The 18,314-nt window shown below is 39.3% G+C and overlaps 2 protein-coding genes across 2 annotated transcripts; one reads left to right on the plus strand and one right to left on the minus strand.

The window, feature by feature from the left end:
* The first annotated feature begins 1,008 nt into the window (after window positions 1–1,008).
* prmt9 (protein arginine methyltransferase 9) lies at window positions 1,009–12,358 on the plus strand. Its single transcript, XM_074687424.1, has 13 exons — window positions 1,009–1,382; window positions 1,730–1,928; window positions 2,089–2,237; window positions 2,324–2,560; window positions 2,730–2,897; window positions 3,024–3,126; window positions 3,587–3,696; window positions 3,786–3,978; window positions 5,203–5,386; window positions 6,957–7,638; window positions 7,738–7,891; window positions 10,971–11,093; window positions 11,738–12,358. The coding sequence occupies exons 2-13, from the start codon at window positions 1,731–1,733 to the stop codon at window positions 11,975–11,977; spliced, it is 2,541 nt and encodes an 846-aa protein (XP_074543525.1). The 5' UTR covers window positions 1,009–1,382; window position 1,730; the 3' UTR covers window positions 11,978–12,358.
* Window positions 12,359–12,424: 66 nt separating this feature from the next.
* On the minus strand, window positions 12,425–17,593 carry tmem184c (transmembrane protein 184C). Its single transcript, XM_074687437.1, has 10 exons — window positions 16,973–17,593; window positions 16,210–16,340; window positions 16,083–16,119; window positions 15,752–15,957; window positions 14,878–14,952; window positions 14,688–14,781; window positions 14,478–14,590; window positions 14,230–14,329; window positions 13,957–14,128; window positions 12,425–13,841 (listed from the first exon to the last, which is right to left on the minus strand). Exons 1-10 carry the CDS (start codon window positions 17,087–17,089, stop codon window positions 13,531–13,533), a joined length of 1,356 nt encoding a protein of 451 aa, XP_074543538.1. The 5' UTR covers window positions 17,090–17,593; the 3' UTR covers window positions 12,425–13,530.
* Between the last annotated feature and the right edge of the window lie 721 nt (window positions 17,594–18,314).

Raw genomic sequence — 18,314 nt, forward strand, 5'->3', positions numbered from 1 at the left:
AACCTTATCACAGATGGCTTACAAATTCTGGATTTATCAGACACTTATAGTTATTTACAGAGAAAAGAGGAAAGTTTTACCAGAAAGATTACAAAACATGTATGCTTTTTAGCACAGAAGATGAAGGGAATAGATCAAAGTTTAATTTAAAGCAGTTTGCAAGGTCAAATTAAAAACAAAAGTTCAAGTTAAATTGTGGAATTATTTAAATAATAATTTGATGGGCTATCATCAGCTATATCAGGGAGATACTTTATATATGAATAAAGTTATCAATTCAGGAAATCAGTAGAGTGTTTCGTGTGTGTTTTCCATCTTATATCTGAGGAAGTGAAGACTAAACTGCCAGATTTGTTTCATAGTGTGTTAATCATTCATCAGTTGTAACTGGACAGTCCCATCCAGACATTTACTGTTCGCTTTTAGAGTACGGGGCAGGTAAAACAAGATTTACCATGCGATTAAAAATTTTCATTGTTATATTGTGTGTGTGTGTGTGTGTGTGTGTGTGTGTGTGTGTGTGTGTGTGTGTGTGTGTGTGTGTGTGTGTGTGTGTGTGTGTGTGTGTGTGTGTGTGTGTGTGTTTGACGGTTTTGATTTGAAATAAGTGCAGGGCAATGAAAATCGAACGGCCATTTTTTTTTAATGTACGAACATTTTACGAAACGCTTGTCATACTTGGCTGAATATGAGGCATAAATCAAAGATATACGAATGTCGGATTAGGATAAAACATATATCAAAAGTTAATTCAAGATCACATGTGCAGTACCTATGGTTGTAAACTATCTTGATCGCTCCTGCTCTTTGATTTCACTCCAAGATCTATTTGGTTCCGCCGGAGGGGATATATAAAGCAGTTACAGCAGCCGTCACTTATTTTTGAAAGAACTACAAAAGTATTTATTTTGTAATATTTATAAGTGAAAGCCTCCACCTCCGACGTGAGTTATCATACATTTAAACAAACCTGTTTAAATACACTTTTGCTGATGGAACCATTCTTTGCCAAGTGTTTCTTTCCGAGTTCTTATACGTACGTACACATAGGTTTATCGGTAGATTCCGAACTGCATCTCTCTTTTAAAGCAGAGGCATACCCTACATTTTTTAAGGTGTCCATTCTATCGTTGGTGTAAACATATATGTAGAGTATTTATTATGTTATTACAATACCGTATCGAATGACATAACAGATTTTTATTATTGTATCTAAGCTGACATCAGGCTTCTGTTGGGGAGATAGCTCAGAAGGATGCTAACGGCTTTTGTGGACATGTTAGCGACAAAGTTAATTTTTTTCACCAAAAGAAACATCGCAGCGTTGACCAAACAGCTTTGTTCTCTGCCTATGCAACAGCTTTGAGCTAAAACACCATAAAGTAAGTCACCATTCATTATCAGTGGCTTCGAGAGTATCAAGTATCATTATGTGTCTAAATTATCAAGATTTGGAGCCTGATATTGAGCTATTTTCCTCCATAATATGAGCCATTGCCCTGTGTTTATGATTCATTTGGTATTTTAAGGTTGAACTCCATTATCTCTGTATTTTTGCTAAGAGAAAAAAGAACATTCACTTTTCAAAGTGTGCCTTTTTTTCTTGTCTTTTCTTTGCATTACTTTATTTATTATTTACTCCGTGATGAAATACAACTGAGCTGTGTTATTAGACAGAGCAATTACTGATTTATTTTTATTATAATTATTACTACTTTTTTTCTATAAGGATGCCTAATGCCAGTGCGCGTCCAAGGCATGGAAGGAGGACGCGAAGGCGCCGCAGAGAGGACCCTGCCAGGAACGAGCTGGTCTCTAGTTCCCTGGAAAGTGCTCAACAGTGTCTGTTCAACCAGGATTATGGAACTGCTTTCGTGCACTATCTTCTTGTCCTCAACCTCGCACCTGTGTTTAAGGACTTTGCCAAGGTAACAACTGTTTACATTACGCAGAAAAAGAAGAAACTTTTCTCACATTAACTGCCAAAAATTGTGCATATATGAAAAACATCAGTAGGTATACACACATTGCTGCACAATCACAGGATGTTATATTTGAAAACTTTTTTTAATCATCTTTCTTTTTAAGGAGTCTTTCAGGTTCACTCTCTTCAAATGGACTGAGGAGCTGGACTCTGTGGGCCGTATCCAGGACCTCTTTGATTGTTACGAACAAGCACTGGAACTATTTCCCACTGATGAGGTTATCCTAAACAGCATGGGTGAACACCTTTTCAGGTATTGCCATCCCACTTTGCAAAATATAGTGTTACACAGGTTCTTTTTTTTAATGTACTGAGTCTTTCCTTTGTTTTTAAACCCAGAATGGGGTTCAGAGATGAAGCAGCAGGTCATTTCCACAAAGCCTTGAAGTTAAGACCTGACTATCCAGAGGCCAGGGAGAACTTCTACCGTGTGGCTAACTGGCTGGTGGAGCGCTGGCATTTCTTAATGCTCAATGACCACGGGAGGAACAGGAAGTACCAGCAAGCCATTCAAAAGGCTGTTAAAAGTGGCTGCAGCACTGTACTTGACATAGGTACTGGCACAGGGATCCTTGGGTGAGATATTTTACAAGCGAGTTTGTATTATTTGTCATTGTTGAATTATGGAATTAACTTAATGTTGGCTCTGACCAAAAATTTCATTTAGTGGACATAGTTAGAATAGGACCTCTCTTTTCTTCTGTGTTCTTACTCTGATTTCCTGGTTCTATCTCTCTCAATTAAGTATGTGTGCAAAGGAGGCAGGGGCAGCTGAGGTGTACGCCTGTGAACTGTCAAAGACGATGTACGAACTGGCCTGTGAGGTGGTGACTGCTAATGGAATGGATGGTGACATCAAGATTCTCCATATGAAATCTCTGGAGATGAAAGTGCCAAAAGACATCCCACACAGGTACATATCACACCCAAACATATTAAGAATCACCTTAAAGTGCGCAGTATCTTTATTGTTGTCTGTACTTTATGCACGAGCAAAGTTGTGTTTCTCATGTTTTTCCACTCGGTGTTTTGTTTTTAGAGTTTCCCTGGTGGTGACAGAGACGGTGGATGCCGGATTGTTCGGAGAGGGGATAATGGAAAGTCTAATTCATGCTTGGCACCACCTTCTGCTCCCTCCACAGGTGACTTAAATTATCAAACAAACACAGAATGAGAAACCTGTCTTCCTGTTGTCAGAGTGCAGTTTTAATATGTCTTTGGGTTCTTGGCAGTAAACATCTATTTGCCTTGAAATACAGGAAGTTCTGAAGAAATTGTTGCAAATGTTCACAATACCAACACATGGAGTTATAAATGATACCAGAAGTGTGTCATAACTCAGGATGAGGACTTGGAGCAAACACAGTGGAATCTTTGAACATTTCAAATGAACAAAGGCTACTTGTGCTCTGATGAAAAGGATAAGCTTAATGACCACAATATTGTTCTTATTGGCAAACAAAGGGATGTGTCCTTCATTATCTTAAATTTGCGGTTGTCATTTCATTTCACTTAAACATTTGTAGTTACTTGTCTACCTAATAAAGTATTGAATATATACTCTCAAGAAAACACCTCAAGTCTGTGTTTTTCACCCTAAAGAAAGGTAATAACGAGTCCCAGGAGCATTCGCAAACAGGACGGGTCATTCCTGCTGGTGCCACCGTGTTCAGTATGGCAGTTGAGTGCCTTGAGATTCGCAGACATCACAGGTAAACCCAAGAGTGGGAAACAGAAGAGTTCTTGTGGTACAAGTGCATTGTGGACCCACAGTGAGACTTCTGGTTTTTTTCTCATGCAGGATGTGTGTGTCAGAGGTCGGAGGTCTTTCCATGGCTGATGCCGGTGAGCTCCGCAGCCCGGTCAGCTGCAGCTCTGAGCCTGACGAGTCCATGGAGCCGTACACCACTGAGAGACTCAGCAGGCTGCCAGGAGGATACAAAGCCCTAACTGCGCCGTTTACAGCCCTTAACATTGACTTCAACAATGTGCAGGTGAGCACAAACATGAAGGACAACTTTTCTGTGCTGTTTTGCGTCATCTATGCAGCCACAGGAGAAATCCTGATATTAAATGTGTATCTGCTGCCTTCAAGCATCATGCAGTCAGTGAGATTGTTAATTTACCAGACCATATGTCTATTTGTCCCATGAAACAAACACATTTGTTGCCTCTCAGAACAAAACATTGCATGACACTGGTCACTCATTATTTAGCTTTAGCTCTGCAGGGAGTGATGACTGATTCATAAACTGGCAAAGCACAGGCAGATTGGAGACTGTGTTTATCCAGACATTACCTGCAGGAGAAGTTCATGATATTCATCACTGAGAATATTAATTTTTGCAGTTGGGTCTTTCAGACAAACTCAGCCTGTTAAAAGAACCATGACAATTTGTTTAGAATAAGTGATGCAAGAGTTTTTGACGTGACAAGGGAAGTGACTGGTCAGCTCTTCTCAAATCAGAGAGTGAGCAAAACAAAACTGGCACATAGGCAAATGTTTCCCCACCACAAAAAAAGTTTGTATTCTTTTAGTTTTCCATTTAAGGGGCTTATGTGGTACAGACATCCTGTTCTAAAACACTGAAGAGGTTTTCCTGTTTCACGACAGACTGACATATTTCGCAGAAGGTTTACTTTTTTTTTTTTTTTTTTTTTTTAACATTTTTTGAATAGGCCACAGCTAACCATCATGATTAAGTTTCACAGTTGAAGCTGTAAAGTGCTTTTGTTTTATCTTTTTATTGGAAAACTAGTGCTTTGATCTCTTTGTGATAGAGATGCACTGCCAAAAATGGAATCAAAACATCTGAAGGAATTATAAGTGTTTATCTCTTACTTTAAGCAAAAAAAAAAATCCCATTAGATTTTAAATGAGCCACTTTCATCTGAAAAAAATCAGAAAATGTCTTGTTTCAAGATATTAAGAGACAAAAATTATGTCTGAATTGCTCGAATTATAGTTAAGAAAAAGACACTTTTTAGGTTTTTTTGTATTGAGATAATCAAATTTAAGAAGCTTGGTATTTATATCTTAAATATATGTTATTCTTTACTAAACACAACTCCTCATAATAAAAAAATCAATGAAACCAGATCATATTTACTCATACTAGACCTTATTTTATATAGTATATCTTTTCAGAACAGTTGATTGACTTAAGACTGCAACACCTGTCAGGTACTCAGCTTTATTCTTTTGTTACGTACTTAAGGAACTGGAGGGCCTGAGCTCCCGGCCCGTTCAGCAGATCCGCCTGCCCGTCACTGAGGAGGGAGAGCTAGACGCTCTGGCTGTGTGGTTCCAGCTTCACCTGGATGAAGAGAGCAGTCTATCCACTGGACCGCAGGAGGATACCTGCTGGGAACAAGCCATTTACCCTTTCCACTGCTCCAAGGGTAAGATTTCTAAAAAAGATAGGCAGGGAGACATTTAAGGGAAAGCTTTGCAACACAATTCCATTTTTCTTTTAATTTCCACCATCTTGCTGGTTGCATTTATGGAAAGAAATGTGAATCTTTATAGTCTCTCTGCTTTCCTTGTCTTCCATTTTTCCTATCTGCATTTCCATCTTACATCAGATGAGGGCAGTGTACACTTTGGACTGTGTTTGACATTCTGCATAAACCTGTTTTAATACCAGGGAGGCTTGCAGGAAATATTGTGGCTGCCATTTTCCTCTATACAGTTTTGCAGCATTAAGTTTATCAATGACTTTATTTATTGATCTTTGTGAGAAAAGAGTGAGAATAATTTAGTGTTATGTCAGGGTGATAAAGGTAAAGCTACAATACAGCTGAGAAATAGACACTCTGGAAACATCTCTGAAATGATAGATTGTCTAATAAAGTTAACTAATAGCTCCACTTTAAAATGTACTCTGTTTGGAATTATTCTTGGGATAACTTAGACATCTATGTCAAAAGCAAAAGCTGTTTTTTTTTTTCCGTCCTTTACAAAGTTTAGTTGTTTAATAATTAACAAACTCACAAACATCACAAAGAGCACCGTCTAGTCTTCCCTCTGTTTTGATACCAGGTCAGAGTGAATTTAATAGTTGCTGACATAAGGTGACATGTTCCAGTTGGCATTGCACTTCATCATCCGTCAGACAGAGCTCAGCAGCATTTCACAGCTCTGCTAATTGGTGACAGCAGCGTCGAGGGAGCCGGCACCTTTCCCGATGATCACCAACATCCGTTTCCCTGATCGCCATGACATCGTGCACCGTGATCGCCTGTGACACTCTTTAGTGTTCATGAAATTCTTATAGGCAATAAATATGCATCTTTCCCAAAAGCCTCTGACGAGCCGTGCGCTGACATGAAGACATGAACAGATGTTATTCCTCCAGGAATCCTTTTTGTGCCGCCCCCCCTCCTCCTGCTTACAGTGCGCTTGGTCTTCTGAATCTCTTTTCTCTGCCAGGCTCCCTCTCCTTCTTTACGTCTCCTTTTTTTTAAATCTCTGTCTCTTTATGTCTTTTAGTGTTTTCAGTCGGGCTTGTTCCACTTCAAGCTTTAAAGCCCATTCAGACTCTTCCAGCAGCCCAGTCAGCATGATATTAAAAGAAGAAAAAAAAAGGAAATGCTAACTTTGACAATGGTATCATGTACTCAATAATAACCTTTTCTGATTGCCATAATAAGAGTTCTTTAGTTGTCTTCCAGTAGAGCCTCACATAGGCAAAATACCTGACACTGAATATTTTTCATTTATTGGTTCCGAAACACCTCTATTTTTCTGTATTGGAAAAAAAACAACAATTTTTTATTGTACCCTTTTAAAGGATTGCCTTAGAACAACTAGTTTTATTTCCCTGCGCCTGAACCTGCATTTTAAACTCATGAAAATTGTATAGAAAGTTAATCATCTGGCTAAAAAAAGTACGCATTTTTATTTTGATTTGCTCAACTCAAAAAAAAAAATCTACAGGCCATGTCAGTTTTCTTTATTTGTGTCCTTCAGGTTTTGTCCTGAAACCCAAAGACGAGCTGATAGTTGAAGTCTCCTGCAGAGATGCCTACCTCCGACTCTGCAGCGTGGCTGTGCTGAGAGATGGGCATGAAATCCGTCTGGACAAGCGTCTGGATTCTCAGGATTCAGGAAACCTTGTCTCAACACAAAACCCAGAGGCAGAGCTGTGCAGTGCACTCGCCTGCCTTCAGACGGACCAGAACCAAGCCAAAGACTTCTCCATGCTGGAATGCGCAGAGATGGCGCTCCTTAACAATCAGGATTACCATCAGAGTTTTAGCACAGCACTAGGTAAGCTCATCTCCCAGCTAAAGGCACAAACCCGAGAGCAAGGACCAGATTTTCAGTCTTCCACAGACTCAAGTGACCTCCTCTACGTCCTTGATGTGTCTGAGGGATTCTCTCTGCTCTCCCTTATTGCTGCTAGTCATGGTCATGTTAAAGCGTACAGCTCTGTGGAGAAGAAGAAGCAGCAAGAAGTCCTAAAGAGACTGGCTCATTCAAATAACATCCCCGAAAAGCATCTAGAGTTCTGGCTCAACCATGTAGAGGATGAGCAGGGGATGTTGAAGAGGCCATCCAGGGAGAAGCTGTGGAGTGCCATCATCCTGGACTGCGTGGAGACATGTGGCCTCATTAGACAGAAACTCATGGACAAAGCTTCATTAGCCAGGTAAGGCTACATTTCCCCTCTTTTTTGCTTCATCTGCAATACCTTTGATCAATTTTGTGGTATTTTGTTTTTAATTTGTTTTCCTATGTTCTGTGAAAGGTGTCTGCTGGAGGAGGGAGGACGGATTTTCCCAGAGAGGATCGTGGTTTATGGCATGCTGGTGGAGTCTGACACACTACTGCTGGAAAGTGCTGTCCAGGGTCAGGAGCCAACTCTGGGATTCAATATTGCACCCTTCATTAACCAGTTCACTGTGAGTATATCAATACAAGCTAGGCTGGTTTTAGAAAAGTAAATTAGCAGCAATAAACAATATGAAGATTACAATGAAGAGAAACATTCTGTTTACTTGTACCACTCTGTTGAGCCCCTCCTACTGTGTTACATTTTTACCGCTACACTCCAGACAACTTTCATGGGAATTTCTACTTTGTATGAGCTGTAAAGGCGGTCAGCGGTGACTCGGGCAAATGAGCGTTTAATAAAAATCTGCTTCAGAGGCTTAGAGCATTGTTACACTGTGAACTTTGGTTTGTCGGCTATAGTTAGTAAAAAGTAATTAATCGGTGATTTGTTTGTGCTCATAAGGTGCCAGGGCACAAAGTCAGGTGATATTGGCCAGGCTCGATGGTGGGTTTGGATTTTCAAGACAGAACACGAAATATTAGTGTCACCATAATCAGTTCCCTGTCATTGGATTCAATCATGCCAACACTCACAGTGTGCTAGCCAGTCTCTGCAGGTGCAAAACATATGTCATCATCTGCCATAGAGGCCTGAATAGTAAATGTCATACTGCCCTCTACTGGGCTGGCATTTTACTGCAATTGTGTTTATTTTTTGCTCCACACATCACTGGTCTGATCTGAAAAACCTTCCTTGACTTCAGTCTTCAGTAGTAACACAGACAGTGGGTCAAGGAAATAGTTAAGTTCCTTGACGCATTATCCCGGGAACCAAAAATTTCAGGATCTTCTGGTCAGAAGGCAGGCCGTCTTTGGTCAGACCATGCAGACAAATCGAGAAATTCGTCCAGAAGAGGAGAGAGGAATTTCAAACTAAATTCACATTTTAAGAATCAAAATATAACAATGTGCTTAACTGCTGTTTTTTCAAACAGTACTTTTTTTAAAATCCTGAATAATAACAGTAATTTTGTTTTTGCATTAAAGATGTTATTCAAATTAAAAATGCACCGATCTGAACCTGGTACAAGGAATCAGAGCAATTCAGCCCCTCAGAGCTGGATTGTGTATTGGTCGGAAAAGATAGGTCCAAACTTGACACTAAGGCTAAACTATGACTTAGTCTACAAGGTATAAAATTGTACAATCAAATAGTCATTTCTGTAAATAGGCTGTACCAAAAGTTCCTTGGTACTACGAAAGAAAATGTATGTGTTATTTTGTTGGCCTCAAGTCTAGAAGAGTTCAGACAGTATTAATTATCCTGGATTCTTGAATTACATTTTTTATATTCAAGGCCATAAAACAACATGAAAAATCAACCAGTGAAAGGTCTTACATTTAATAACGCAGTTTACCTTAAGTGATTGTAAATACTTAATCAAATCTACACTTTATGGTTTGCATAGCATGACTTTTCATTATCATTTCTCATGGATTTGTTTGCTCAAGTGACTGTGGATTTTGTGTCAGGGTGTTACAAATGCATTCAGGAAGCGTGAAAAGAAGAGAAGAGGTGAGGTTGAGGGAATCTGGCTTCCAGAAAATTACGGTGAAAGGTGGGAATGAAAATAATAGAAATGACAGCTATGAATGACACACCTGCAGATTGTTCCACTGTGCAAAAAGTTTTTATTAATTGTTCTTGTTTTTTGCTCTGTTAGAGGTCTGAAAAATCCTTAAATCTGTCAGTAAAAAGGTGTGCCCATGATGCAATATTACCAACCATATTCAAGGTTAACAGTGTTCAGAAAATGAATGTGCATCTATCTTGATGGAGCTGATGATACCACCAGAATTTATTTGTACAGTATTAATATGAAAGTGTTAATAAGAGATTTTAAATGACTTGAGAAAAACTCCATTGTGATCGCTCACAGTGAAGATCACTGAATGCCTTTGTCAGAGTGAAACTTCTGCTCTCTTCTTGAATCCAGTTGCAAAATCCTCCTTTTGTACATCTCAGGCCACGCGAAATCTCTTATTCTGTCTCATGTTCCTGATGCAACCGTCAATATTGACAGTTCTCACATGCAGTATGCTGTGTTTGTAAGCTTGCATCATTCACATACAAAGTTCACACATTAGTTGCAATAAGTTGCCTGTGGGTTTTGTTAAATATGATTGACATTTCATGCAATACTCTAAAACAAAAAAAAAAATCCAGAACAGATTTTTCTTGTGAGTCTGACTGCTCATCAAGTTGTTTTGTTTCCTACTTTCTACAGGTTGTCTTTAGTTGAACAAGGTTTATCTCCTGGAATATTAAAGTCAGGGTCTGTTTTCTATTGTGCGTTCCTTTTTTGATGTGTGCTTCCCCACTGAGTAAAAGTAGCTGCATAATTCCCTTGAAAGCTTGTCTTAATTTGGTCTGGATTTTTTTTTTCTGCATCATGTTGTGCTCTAGTTCTGCCTGGCCCCAGGGCCAGATGTGGGTCGCTCGTTTTAAAAGATGTTGTCTCAGCGGAGGGTACTTTCTAGCACAACTGTCACACAACACACAGCCCGGCCCTACACATTCCTACCTGAATCCATCAGTGCATATTATATCAAGCACATCAAACAGTGGAGGTCTCCACAAGTGTGACGGGGAGGAGGAAAGATTCTTTTGTTCTGAATTAAAGGAAACTGTGACACTTTTTCATACTGTCAGTCTGCTTCCTTTTGTAGCCCTGCAGCTGTGGCCTGTTTGTGAAGTTCTGAGAGTTTGAGGGGGAAGATTAGTCTCCAAACAACAGTCAGTGATTGATTATCCATGGACACAATGAATTCAAACTTAATGTGGATGAAAAGCGGTTCGTGACAGTGTGAAACATCTGTGGGAAAGATGCAACAATAACTCTTCAGCTTTAGTCCCTAAATTCTCAAAGTTGTTAAACCAACACAGCCAGAGTTACAAACTCTTCTTAAACTTGTGTCTTTACGGCAGGCACATTGCTCTAATGTTTTGGAGGGGATTACCAATCTCTCTGTTGTGGGTAGTGGGTGCTAACAGGAGCACCTGCTTCTTGTTACATCTCTCAAATCCAACTGACTCTTCCACTTTGATTTTTATTTTTATGCCTTTTAAGAATATGTTGTTCATTATTGCTGAATTTATATAACTCCCCATGATAAATCTTGTGTTAATTTTTCACATCCCTTCAGGTTCCGGTTCATGTTTTTCTGGACTTTTCCACACTGGAGTGCAGACATCTCAGTGAGTCTGTGGAGCTCTTTGTTCTTGACCTGATGGAGGCCAGCACAAACTACACTAACAGAGACGTGAAGGTGAGGCAAACATGGTTTCTACAAACATGTCATTTAAACGCCTCAAACCTCTGTCCAAGTTGGTTTTGTCATTGGACAGCATTGAACTGCTGAAGCATGAATTCAGTCAGGAGCTTGAAACTCCTAAAATTCTCAAATCTTCGAGCTTTTCTTCATAATCCAACAGAAAATCAGTTTCTTTCCCTATGACCCACAAAACAATCTCTCTTTGACAAACTTTAGCTTTTCTTGACCTACTTCCAGTGATTTGTATCAAATCCATTAAAGGCTGTTTGAAATTTTGGAGATAAAATCATTTTTTCTGTTTTTCATCTGCTTTGTATCTCTTATGAATGACTTGAATGATGTATTTTACAAGTTTTTAATAGTTTTACAACCTCAAGAGCATTTTTCTGCTTGCAGAGTAACTTGTCATTCTAGAGACATGTTTCTTGAAACGTTCCAGCTCAAAGTTTGTTTCTGGTTGCAGTTCACAACATTACTGCTAATTTTCTTTAACTTTAATAGCCCCCACCCCAACCAACCAAAGCAAAACCTGACTCAAGATTTCCAGATTATTAGCTTAGCCTTAGCGAAAAGTCCTTGAGCAGCTGATTTTGCTTTTGTAACATTAAGCAGCTTAAGCTTTATTCCCTGTTTTCCAGGTCCAGGCTACATCTGCAGGCCGAATCACTGCAGTTCCTTTCTGGTACAACATCTACCTGGACTCTGACATCAGCTTCAGCACCCTCAGCCGCAACTCGCACTGGAAGCAGGCAGCCGCTGTACTGCAGCAGCCGCTAGAGGTGCAAGCTGGGGACTGGGTCTGCCTCGCTGTGAAGCTTCACAAGAGCACGATATCCATATCAGCCCATAAACAGGAGGCCCCCAGACCAATGGAGTGATAATTTAGTGTACAATTTTATTGGGACTGGTTTGGTCCAGATGTTTTATGACACCTCAGCCAAACAGAGACAACTGGCACACAAGGAAATGTGTGAGTTCTGGTGTCTGTTCTCAATAAATGTAGAAAGTCTTCAAATGTCCAACTGTTCTTTAAGAAACTGAGTCTATTTTATGATGAAGTTAGCAAGTCACTGACCCTAAAAATACCTGTAGGAAGCGGAGTTTTTATGATCATCATTCATGAAATGACTTATTACGTTTTGCCAAATGTCAAACACATTTAAAGTTCTTATAATATTTGTGAATACATTATATAAGTATTAAATCTGAAAACAGGCGATGCTGTTTTTGTTAGATATGTTTGTTAGCACATAGAATTTTAAAAAATAGACCAAAAATGTGTGAAATTTTCTTAAAATAAATTCAATCTGTGAAATCGTGGAGTTATTGTGATTTATTGAGGAGTCTCAATAGATCTCAGGGATGGATTAAAACAAACTGTTGAACTCTTTCAGCTGTGATCCCATCAGCTCTATTTAGAAAAATAAAATCATGTAAGGCAATACATCCTTCTCTAACTCGACACGGTGCAGATAATCCTGCTGATTCGATACATTTGTGTATTTTCTGACACAAACTGTTATGTTACAATGTTTACTGAACATTTCTGTTTCCCTGCTCAAACCAAAGAGTTATCTTGGCCTAAAAGCTAAAAAACCCCGAACATCTCATCAAGTAACGGAAATAATAGCAGATAATAAAAGACTAAGTGCCCCTGAATATTAACACTGATGCAGTTTAAAGAAAGAGAAGTCCTACTGCACACAGAAAAAGGCATCTGAGAAGAATAGCTGATAAAACACAACTGAGTGAGGGCTACACAGTGAAGCTTATTGATGGGAAATGACTCAAATGTGCTGATTGTGCAGTTTGAGACTGAATCAACATTGCTTTGATAATTGCCTGTACCTACTCAAAGGTTAAACTGTAAATTGTGTACTATTGATCCTGTAGTGATGTTGTTCTGTCTGACACGTGTATAAAGCTCAAACCTGTTCTTCTAGCTCCCTACCTCTGGGTATTTTTTCACCCTTTTGAGGAAAAAATAAGAGAAGTAGACTTCTAATGTGCTTCAAAATTGTAGATTTACATTAATGTGTTTCAGCAATGTGCTATAGAAATACTTTTAACCAAGATAAAGAAATTGATTTTAAAGTTGCATATTTCTTTTTTATCACCCATCTGTCACAGCTGACATCATGATATGACTAAAATTAAAAAATATATATCTTGAAGTATTCCCAATTAAAATGAACTTTACCCATTCTGGCAGAGCATACTAAGCCACATAACTCTCACTTAATGCCATAACTTCACTTCAACATTCTAACAGCTGTCGCTGGCAGAGGTCCTTTCGTTGGGAACTTTAATTCCATTGACCGTTTTGAGTAGGAGTTCATCAGTACAGTAATGTCTGACATAAAAACAGCAAATGTATTTGGGTCCTGCCCAGCCATGTCTGGTAGAGTCTGTGGTCAGCCTGAATTCTCAGCTAGGTGATCACAATCAGATCTCCTTCAGCTGGTTCTTTGGTTTGGTCGGATCGGTCTTCTTCCAGGGTTTCTTCAGGCCGAGCCTCGTGTCCTTCATCCCATGGGGCTGAGCTGAGCCCAGCTGGAGCCGACAAAGAGTGCGGTGTTAAGGTCCTGCCCAGGCCCTGGTACTGACCATTGGGTGACACAGGATTGGATGCAGCCTCTGTGATGGCATCTTGGGAGCCTGGAGAAAGTAGGCCAGATCGCTCACCAGCATTTCCGTCCTCACCAAAATAGGACTTCCTTGGGCGACCCATGACTGTTCTCCCTGCAAACAGGAAGGGAAAGATCATTTCTGGATACGTTCTTCTGGATGTAAAAAAACAAACCAGGAAATACTATCATACAACTTCAAACTTCTTTAATGATCAGAATGCACATACCAACGTTCCGAACTTGCTCAGAAATGTCTGCTCTGACGTCTGAGATGTCCCACATGGCCATGAAAGAGTCAAAGCAGGAACCTTCCTCAGCCTCCTGGATGTAAGGCTTGTAGGTGAAGCTGAAGTGATGAGCAATGGCTGCGAGAAACATTTCTATACAGATGATGAAATCCTGGAAAAAAGGGAGGTTTTGTGTTTCTGTTAACTCTGTTGATAAAACAATTGAATTTATTGCATGCCGTTATTTTTAACATTAACACGTTCAAATTTTACCTGTAAACCAGTGGCAACAGCCTCCACACTTTGCCAGTCCCATGTGTGCTTCTCTGAGATAACTCCCACTTTCACCAACAAGGCGATCAACACTGCTTGCCTGAAATTACGTACAACAAAAAAATACCTTGTAATTAAAAATCAACTTAGAGCATACCTCACCTCTATATGCTGTAAATTCAAGAAAGCTCAACCATAACTCATGCAAAGCAGGTTTTCAGATATTTCTCTGAGCTTAAGAGAATTACCAGAAAGAGACGAAGACCACCATTTTGACACAGAGAAATTTGCCCACGGGTTTGATTGGACTCAGTTCCTCTCTGAGTGCTCTGTAGAACAACACCAGGCAGTACATCGCAAACTAGATTGAGAGAAGACAGACAGAGAAATCCTGACATGCACCCAGGCCCAAACACACAATTAAGTTCTTCATCCCAACTTTGTGGGAGCAGGCTTACCAGCTGGGACATGTTGTTGAAGATGACCAGGTACGTCCATGCGTTTGTTGAACTAAAATTGCCTTCATCATACACTTCGCACAGCTGACAGATCCTAGGGGGAAGAAAAAGCAATCATAACACACGCGTTTACAAAACAATAATCATAGAGAATAAGAGAATTCAGTGGATCAAGAGCACTGTTACTTACAAGGCGATTACTGTTGTAACAGGTCGAACAACCGTGTACTGCAAGACTCCCAGTTTACATCTCAACAGTAAAACCCTGCAGAGAAAAGTATGTGTGTAAGAATTTAAGTTGTTTATATATCTCCACATTTGCCAGAAACTAATCTATTGAATAAAAATGACTACATTCTCATTAGTTTTATCTTTTCATTGGCGCCATTGTGAACAACAACCAAAAAAAATAGATTGATGCCACTGACTTCAATTTTAGTCTACAAATGTACTTTCATCATCTGTTTAGACTAGACCAACTGGTTCTCATGTTATAAAAGACAGCTTTCTACTAAATGAACAGCACATGAGCATTTTAACAGACTACAGCTGCTGCCTGACTAGGGCTAATCAGAAGCTGCTTACTCTTAAAGATCTGTTGTGTGCTGGAAGGGAAATATTTCTTAAAATCAATGTCTCAAGATGAAGTCAAACAAAAGTTTCTTTCTTGATATTTGAACTAGTTTTAATTTTGTTCTTTTCTTCAAAACGATTAATAAAAGGATTTACTTTGCAAGCTTTGGCCTCTACAGTAACATCATAAAGAAAAAAGCTGGCACATAACCGTACAAAGGCATTGGATGTGAGGCAGATCTTCAATTATGGGCTATTCAGAATGTGACTTAGGTCAGTAAAACTAGAATATTTTGGTCAAAGTTCTGCATAGCTGACAATGATTAATTCAACACCAAATGTTAGTCCAGTATTGGCTGCAGACTAAGCATTTGTATGGTCTCATGATGTGTCAGCTGCCACAAAGTAAGGCAAACAAGCATCAGTTTTTAACCAAAAGAGTCTCAAACAACTCATCATTGTTAAGGAGTGTCATTATGAAGGACACTTACTCTCCCATCGGCCAGGGCGGGCAGCAGCACAGAGGTGGCAGGTGTTTCTGTTGCTCCTGGACCTCCAGCATCAACACTAGGCTTGGGTACTGATTTTCCAGGTAGTTCAGCAAGAAGGTCATAAAGTTGTAGATGACATAGGCTTCATAGCACTCTCTGCATGTGTCCACGTAAATTGCAATACTGGGGTATTTTAATGCAATCCACTGCAGGGGTTAAAAAAATAGGATAGAATACATGGAAAATGAGGCATCCTGTTCAAATCACATTTTCATTTATAGTATGGGTTGCCATAGGCTGTAAAGGTATGGTAGATACATATGGTACTCACACTGTCCAAACTGTAGATTGGGACCATCCATAATATCCTTGAATAAAAACAAAAACAAAAACAGAGTAGAAACATTTTACACTCTGAAACCTGCTTTAAACAATTTCATGGTTGTTTGTATCTTCACCTGATGATAGGTTTCTGAAGCTCAGGCTGTGTGTAGTGAACCAGATGCTGGAGGATTCCCCATAATGATATAGGAATGGTCATGAAGACAAAAATCCCTGCGATGAACCATGCTTTATAATGAGTGCCAACCTGTAATTTCATGGGAAGAAAAGGGCCACACACTTTAGATTAATTTTGTATTTTCTACGTCTCGGGAAGAAGCCTTTTATCATCATCTTTCTACATCTATGGTGGTAGGCTTTCAAAGACGTTCTCAAAAGTACTTGATTTTAAATTCCTGTATTTTAATGAACCCTCACTAATAAAAGAAGCTCAAAATAGTGGGTAACACAATAGATAACAGAGCTCTGATAAAGCAACTCACTGGTCAGAAGTATTGAAGACATTTGCAAAAGAAAAAAAAAACCCTCCTTTCACAATCAGATTTTCTATATCCCACGGTTTCACGGACTCCACTACAAAAAATAAGGCTTCTGAAAAAAGAAGGGCTTCACAATTAGCAATACATCATATCTAAGAACCTAATTTGCACGAATCTTCAAATAGACTCCTGCTTCAAGATGAATTCAGGGGATTTAAAAGTTAACTATGGCCTCTGAAAACTCGAGATGCAACAATTATTTTAGCATGAATAACGTTAGTACAGTTCAGTATAAGTTCTTAAATCTGACAACCTAAACTTTATTACTGTCGAACAGACAGGGCCCAGTCATCAACAAAAAGCAACACATCAATCACATCTACTGATGGCTTGAACTGACCTCTGACTTCTGCAGCTCCCAGATACACAATGGCAGGACGACTAAAAGCAACAAAATGTACAGCACAACGACCAGCGGCCGAATCCATCTCCTCCAGTTCCCACAGGAACAAGGCATCTTGACATGAAGACGCAGGCAGGCCTTTAAAATTGGCCGTAGGAAGATTCAGTGACAAAGACTTTGACTCGACTAACAAGCACTGCGAAAGATCATTAATGTTAGCTTCGCATAACTAAACTTCCATCGGCGAACAGACTCTCACACAAACACTCTATTTGTGTACATGTACGCTGGCTCGTACACAAATGTAAAGTTTCATTCATGAGGGCAAAGCTTCCGGATAATTACCAGCTCATATGACTTGATTTTACGAAGCTAGGTGGCTAACATTAGCTTCTCAGCTGTTTCCCCATGTAAACAAACAAAGCAGGTGAACCATCATGAGTTCACAGCTGAAAGTACTTCGTCATCGCACGCTGTACCACAACATCCCCTATATAGACCATTTGTATTTGCAAATTTGATAGCGTTTAAAGGTACATTATGGTTGATTTTCTTTCGTAGAAGTTTCCGAAAAAGTATTTCGCTTTTGAGTTTGTGTTTCCTGTTTTGTTCATTCGGTAATCCCACCTACAATGTAGAAAGTGATTGGTGGATTCCAAGCGAGGAACCAATAGACGAAGAGTTTCAGTCATCTACTCTGACGTTAGCTCTAGCTAGTTCGGTTGCATTACATTGTCAATGACCGCGTGATCTACACTCTCACCAGCAGATGGCGATGTGAATTAACAGTTACCAAGACAACAGACCAACGTTTCATTGTTGTAGCCCTACTTTGGAAAGGCGGGACTCGAGACCGTTCATGATCACAAGAACTTCATGTTATAGCCTTCTATGTAAATGTAGTATTGGTTTCGTTTAGGACATGCGGTGGCCATCGAGATAACGGACACACAATGATAAATAGTGCGAGAAATATAGTACGACAGTATATTTTCTCTGCACGGGGGAAATTCATTTAGATGCACCCACGATATTATAAAGGGAAAAAATAAAATAAAAGTTTCTGTAGGCAAAATTGGACTTATTTGGATACAAATTTATTCAATAACTCAATTATGTTCACAATAAATATTAATTGTAGATTAAATGTGTATAAATAGTATAAAACAATCTATGTTTTTTTGTTGTTGTTTTTTTGTATTGGTGTAAGTAGTTATGAATATGTTATAAAAGACAAAACATGTTTAAAGTAAATTTAGAGCTTCCAGGATCCTGATACCTTAGCAGCATAATAGAATTTCACCAATATTAACAAATGCTGCGTTAATCATGCATAGAA

The sequence above is a fragment of the Halichoeres trimaculatus genome, unplaced genomic scaffold (assembly GCF_033239565.1).
Source record: "Halichoeres trimaculatus isolate MK-OKI-2021-1 unplaced genomic scaffold, fHalTri1.1 fHalTri1_scaffold_2, whole genome shotgun sequence".
Classification (NCBI taxonomy): Eukaryota; Metazoa; Chordata; class Actinopteri; order Labriformes; family Labridae; genus Halichoeres; species Halichoeres trimaculatus.

Bases quoted from the DNA above. Each gene is read 5' to 3' on its own strand.
- prmt9 (XM_074687424.1), top strand. From the start codon at position 1,731: ATGCCTAATGCCAGTGCGCGTCCAAGGCATGGAAGGAGGACGCGAAGG. The intron at 2,238-2,323 runs GTATTGCCATCC...TTTTAAACCCAG, and splicing joins ATGGGTGAACACCTTTTCAG to AATGGGGTTCAGAGATGAAG. The intron at 7,639-7,737 runs GTAAGGCTACAT...GTTCTGTGAAAG, and splicing joins GACAAAGCTTCATTAGCCAG to GTGTCTGCTGGAGGAGGGAG.
- tmem184c (XM_074687437.1), bottom strand. From the start codon at position 17,089: ATGCCTTGTTCCTGTGGGAACTGGAGGAGATGGATTCGGCCGCTGGTC. The intron at 16,120-16,209 runs GTGAAGATACAA...TTTTTATTCAAG, and splicing joins CTTCAGAAACCTATCATCAG to GATATTATGGATGGTCCCAA. The intron at 15,958-16,082 runs GTGAGTACCATA...TAACCCCTGCAG, and splicing joins CAATCTACAGTTTGGACAGT to TGGATTGCATTAAAATACCC.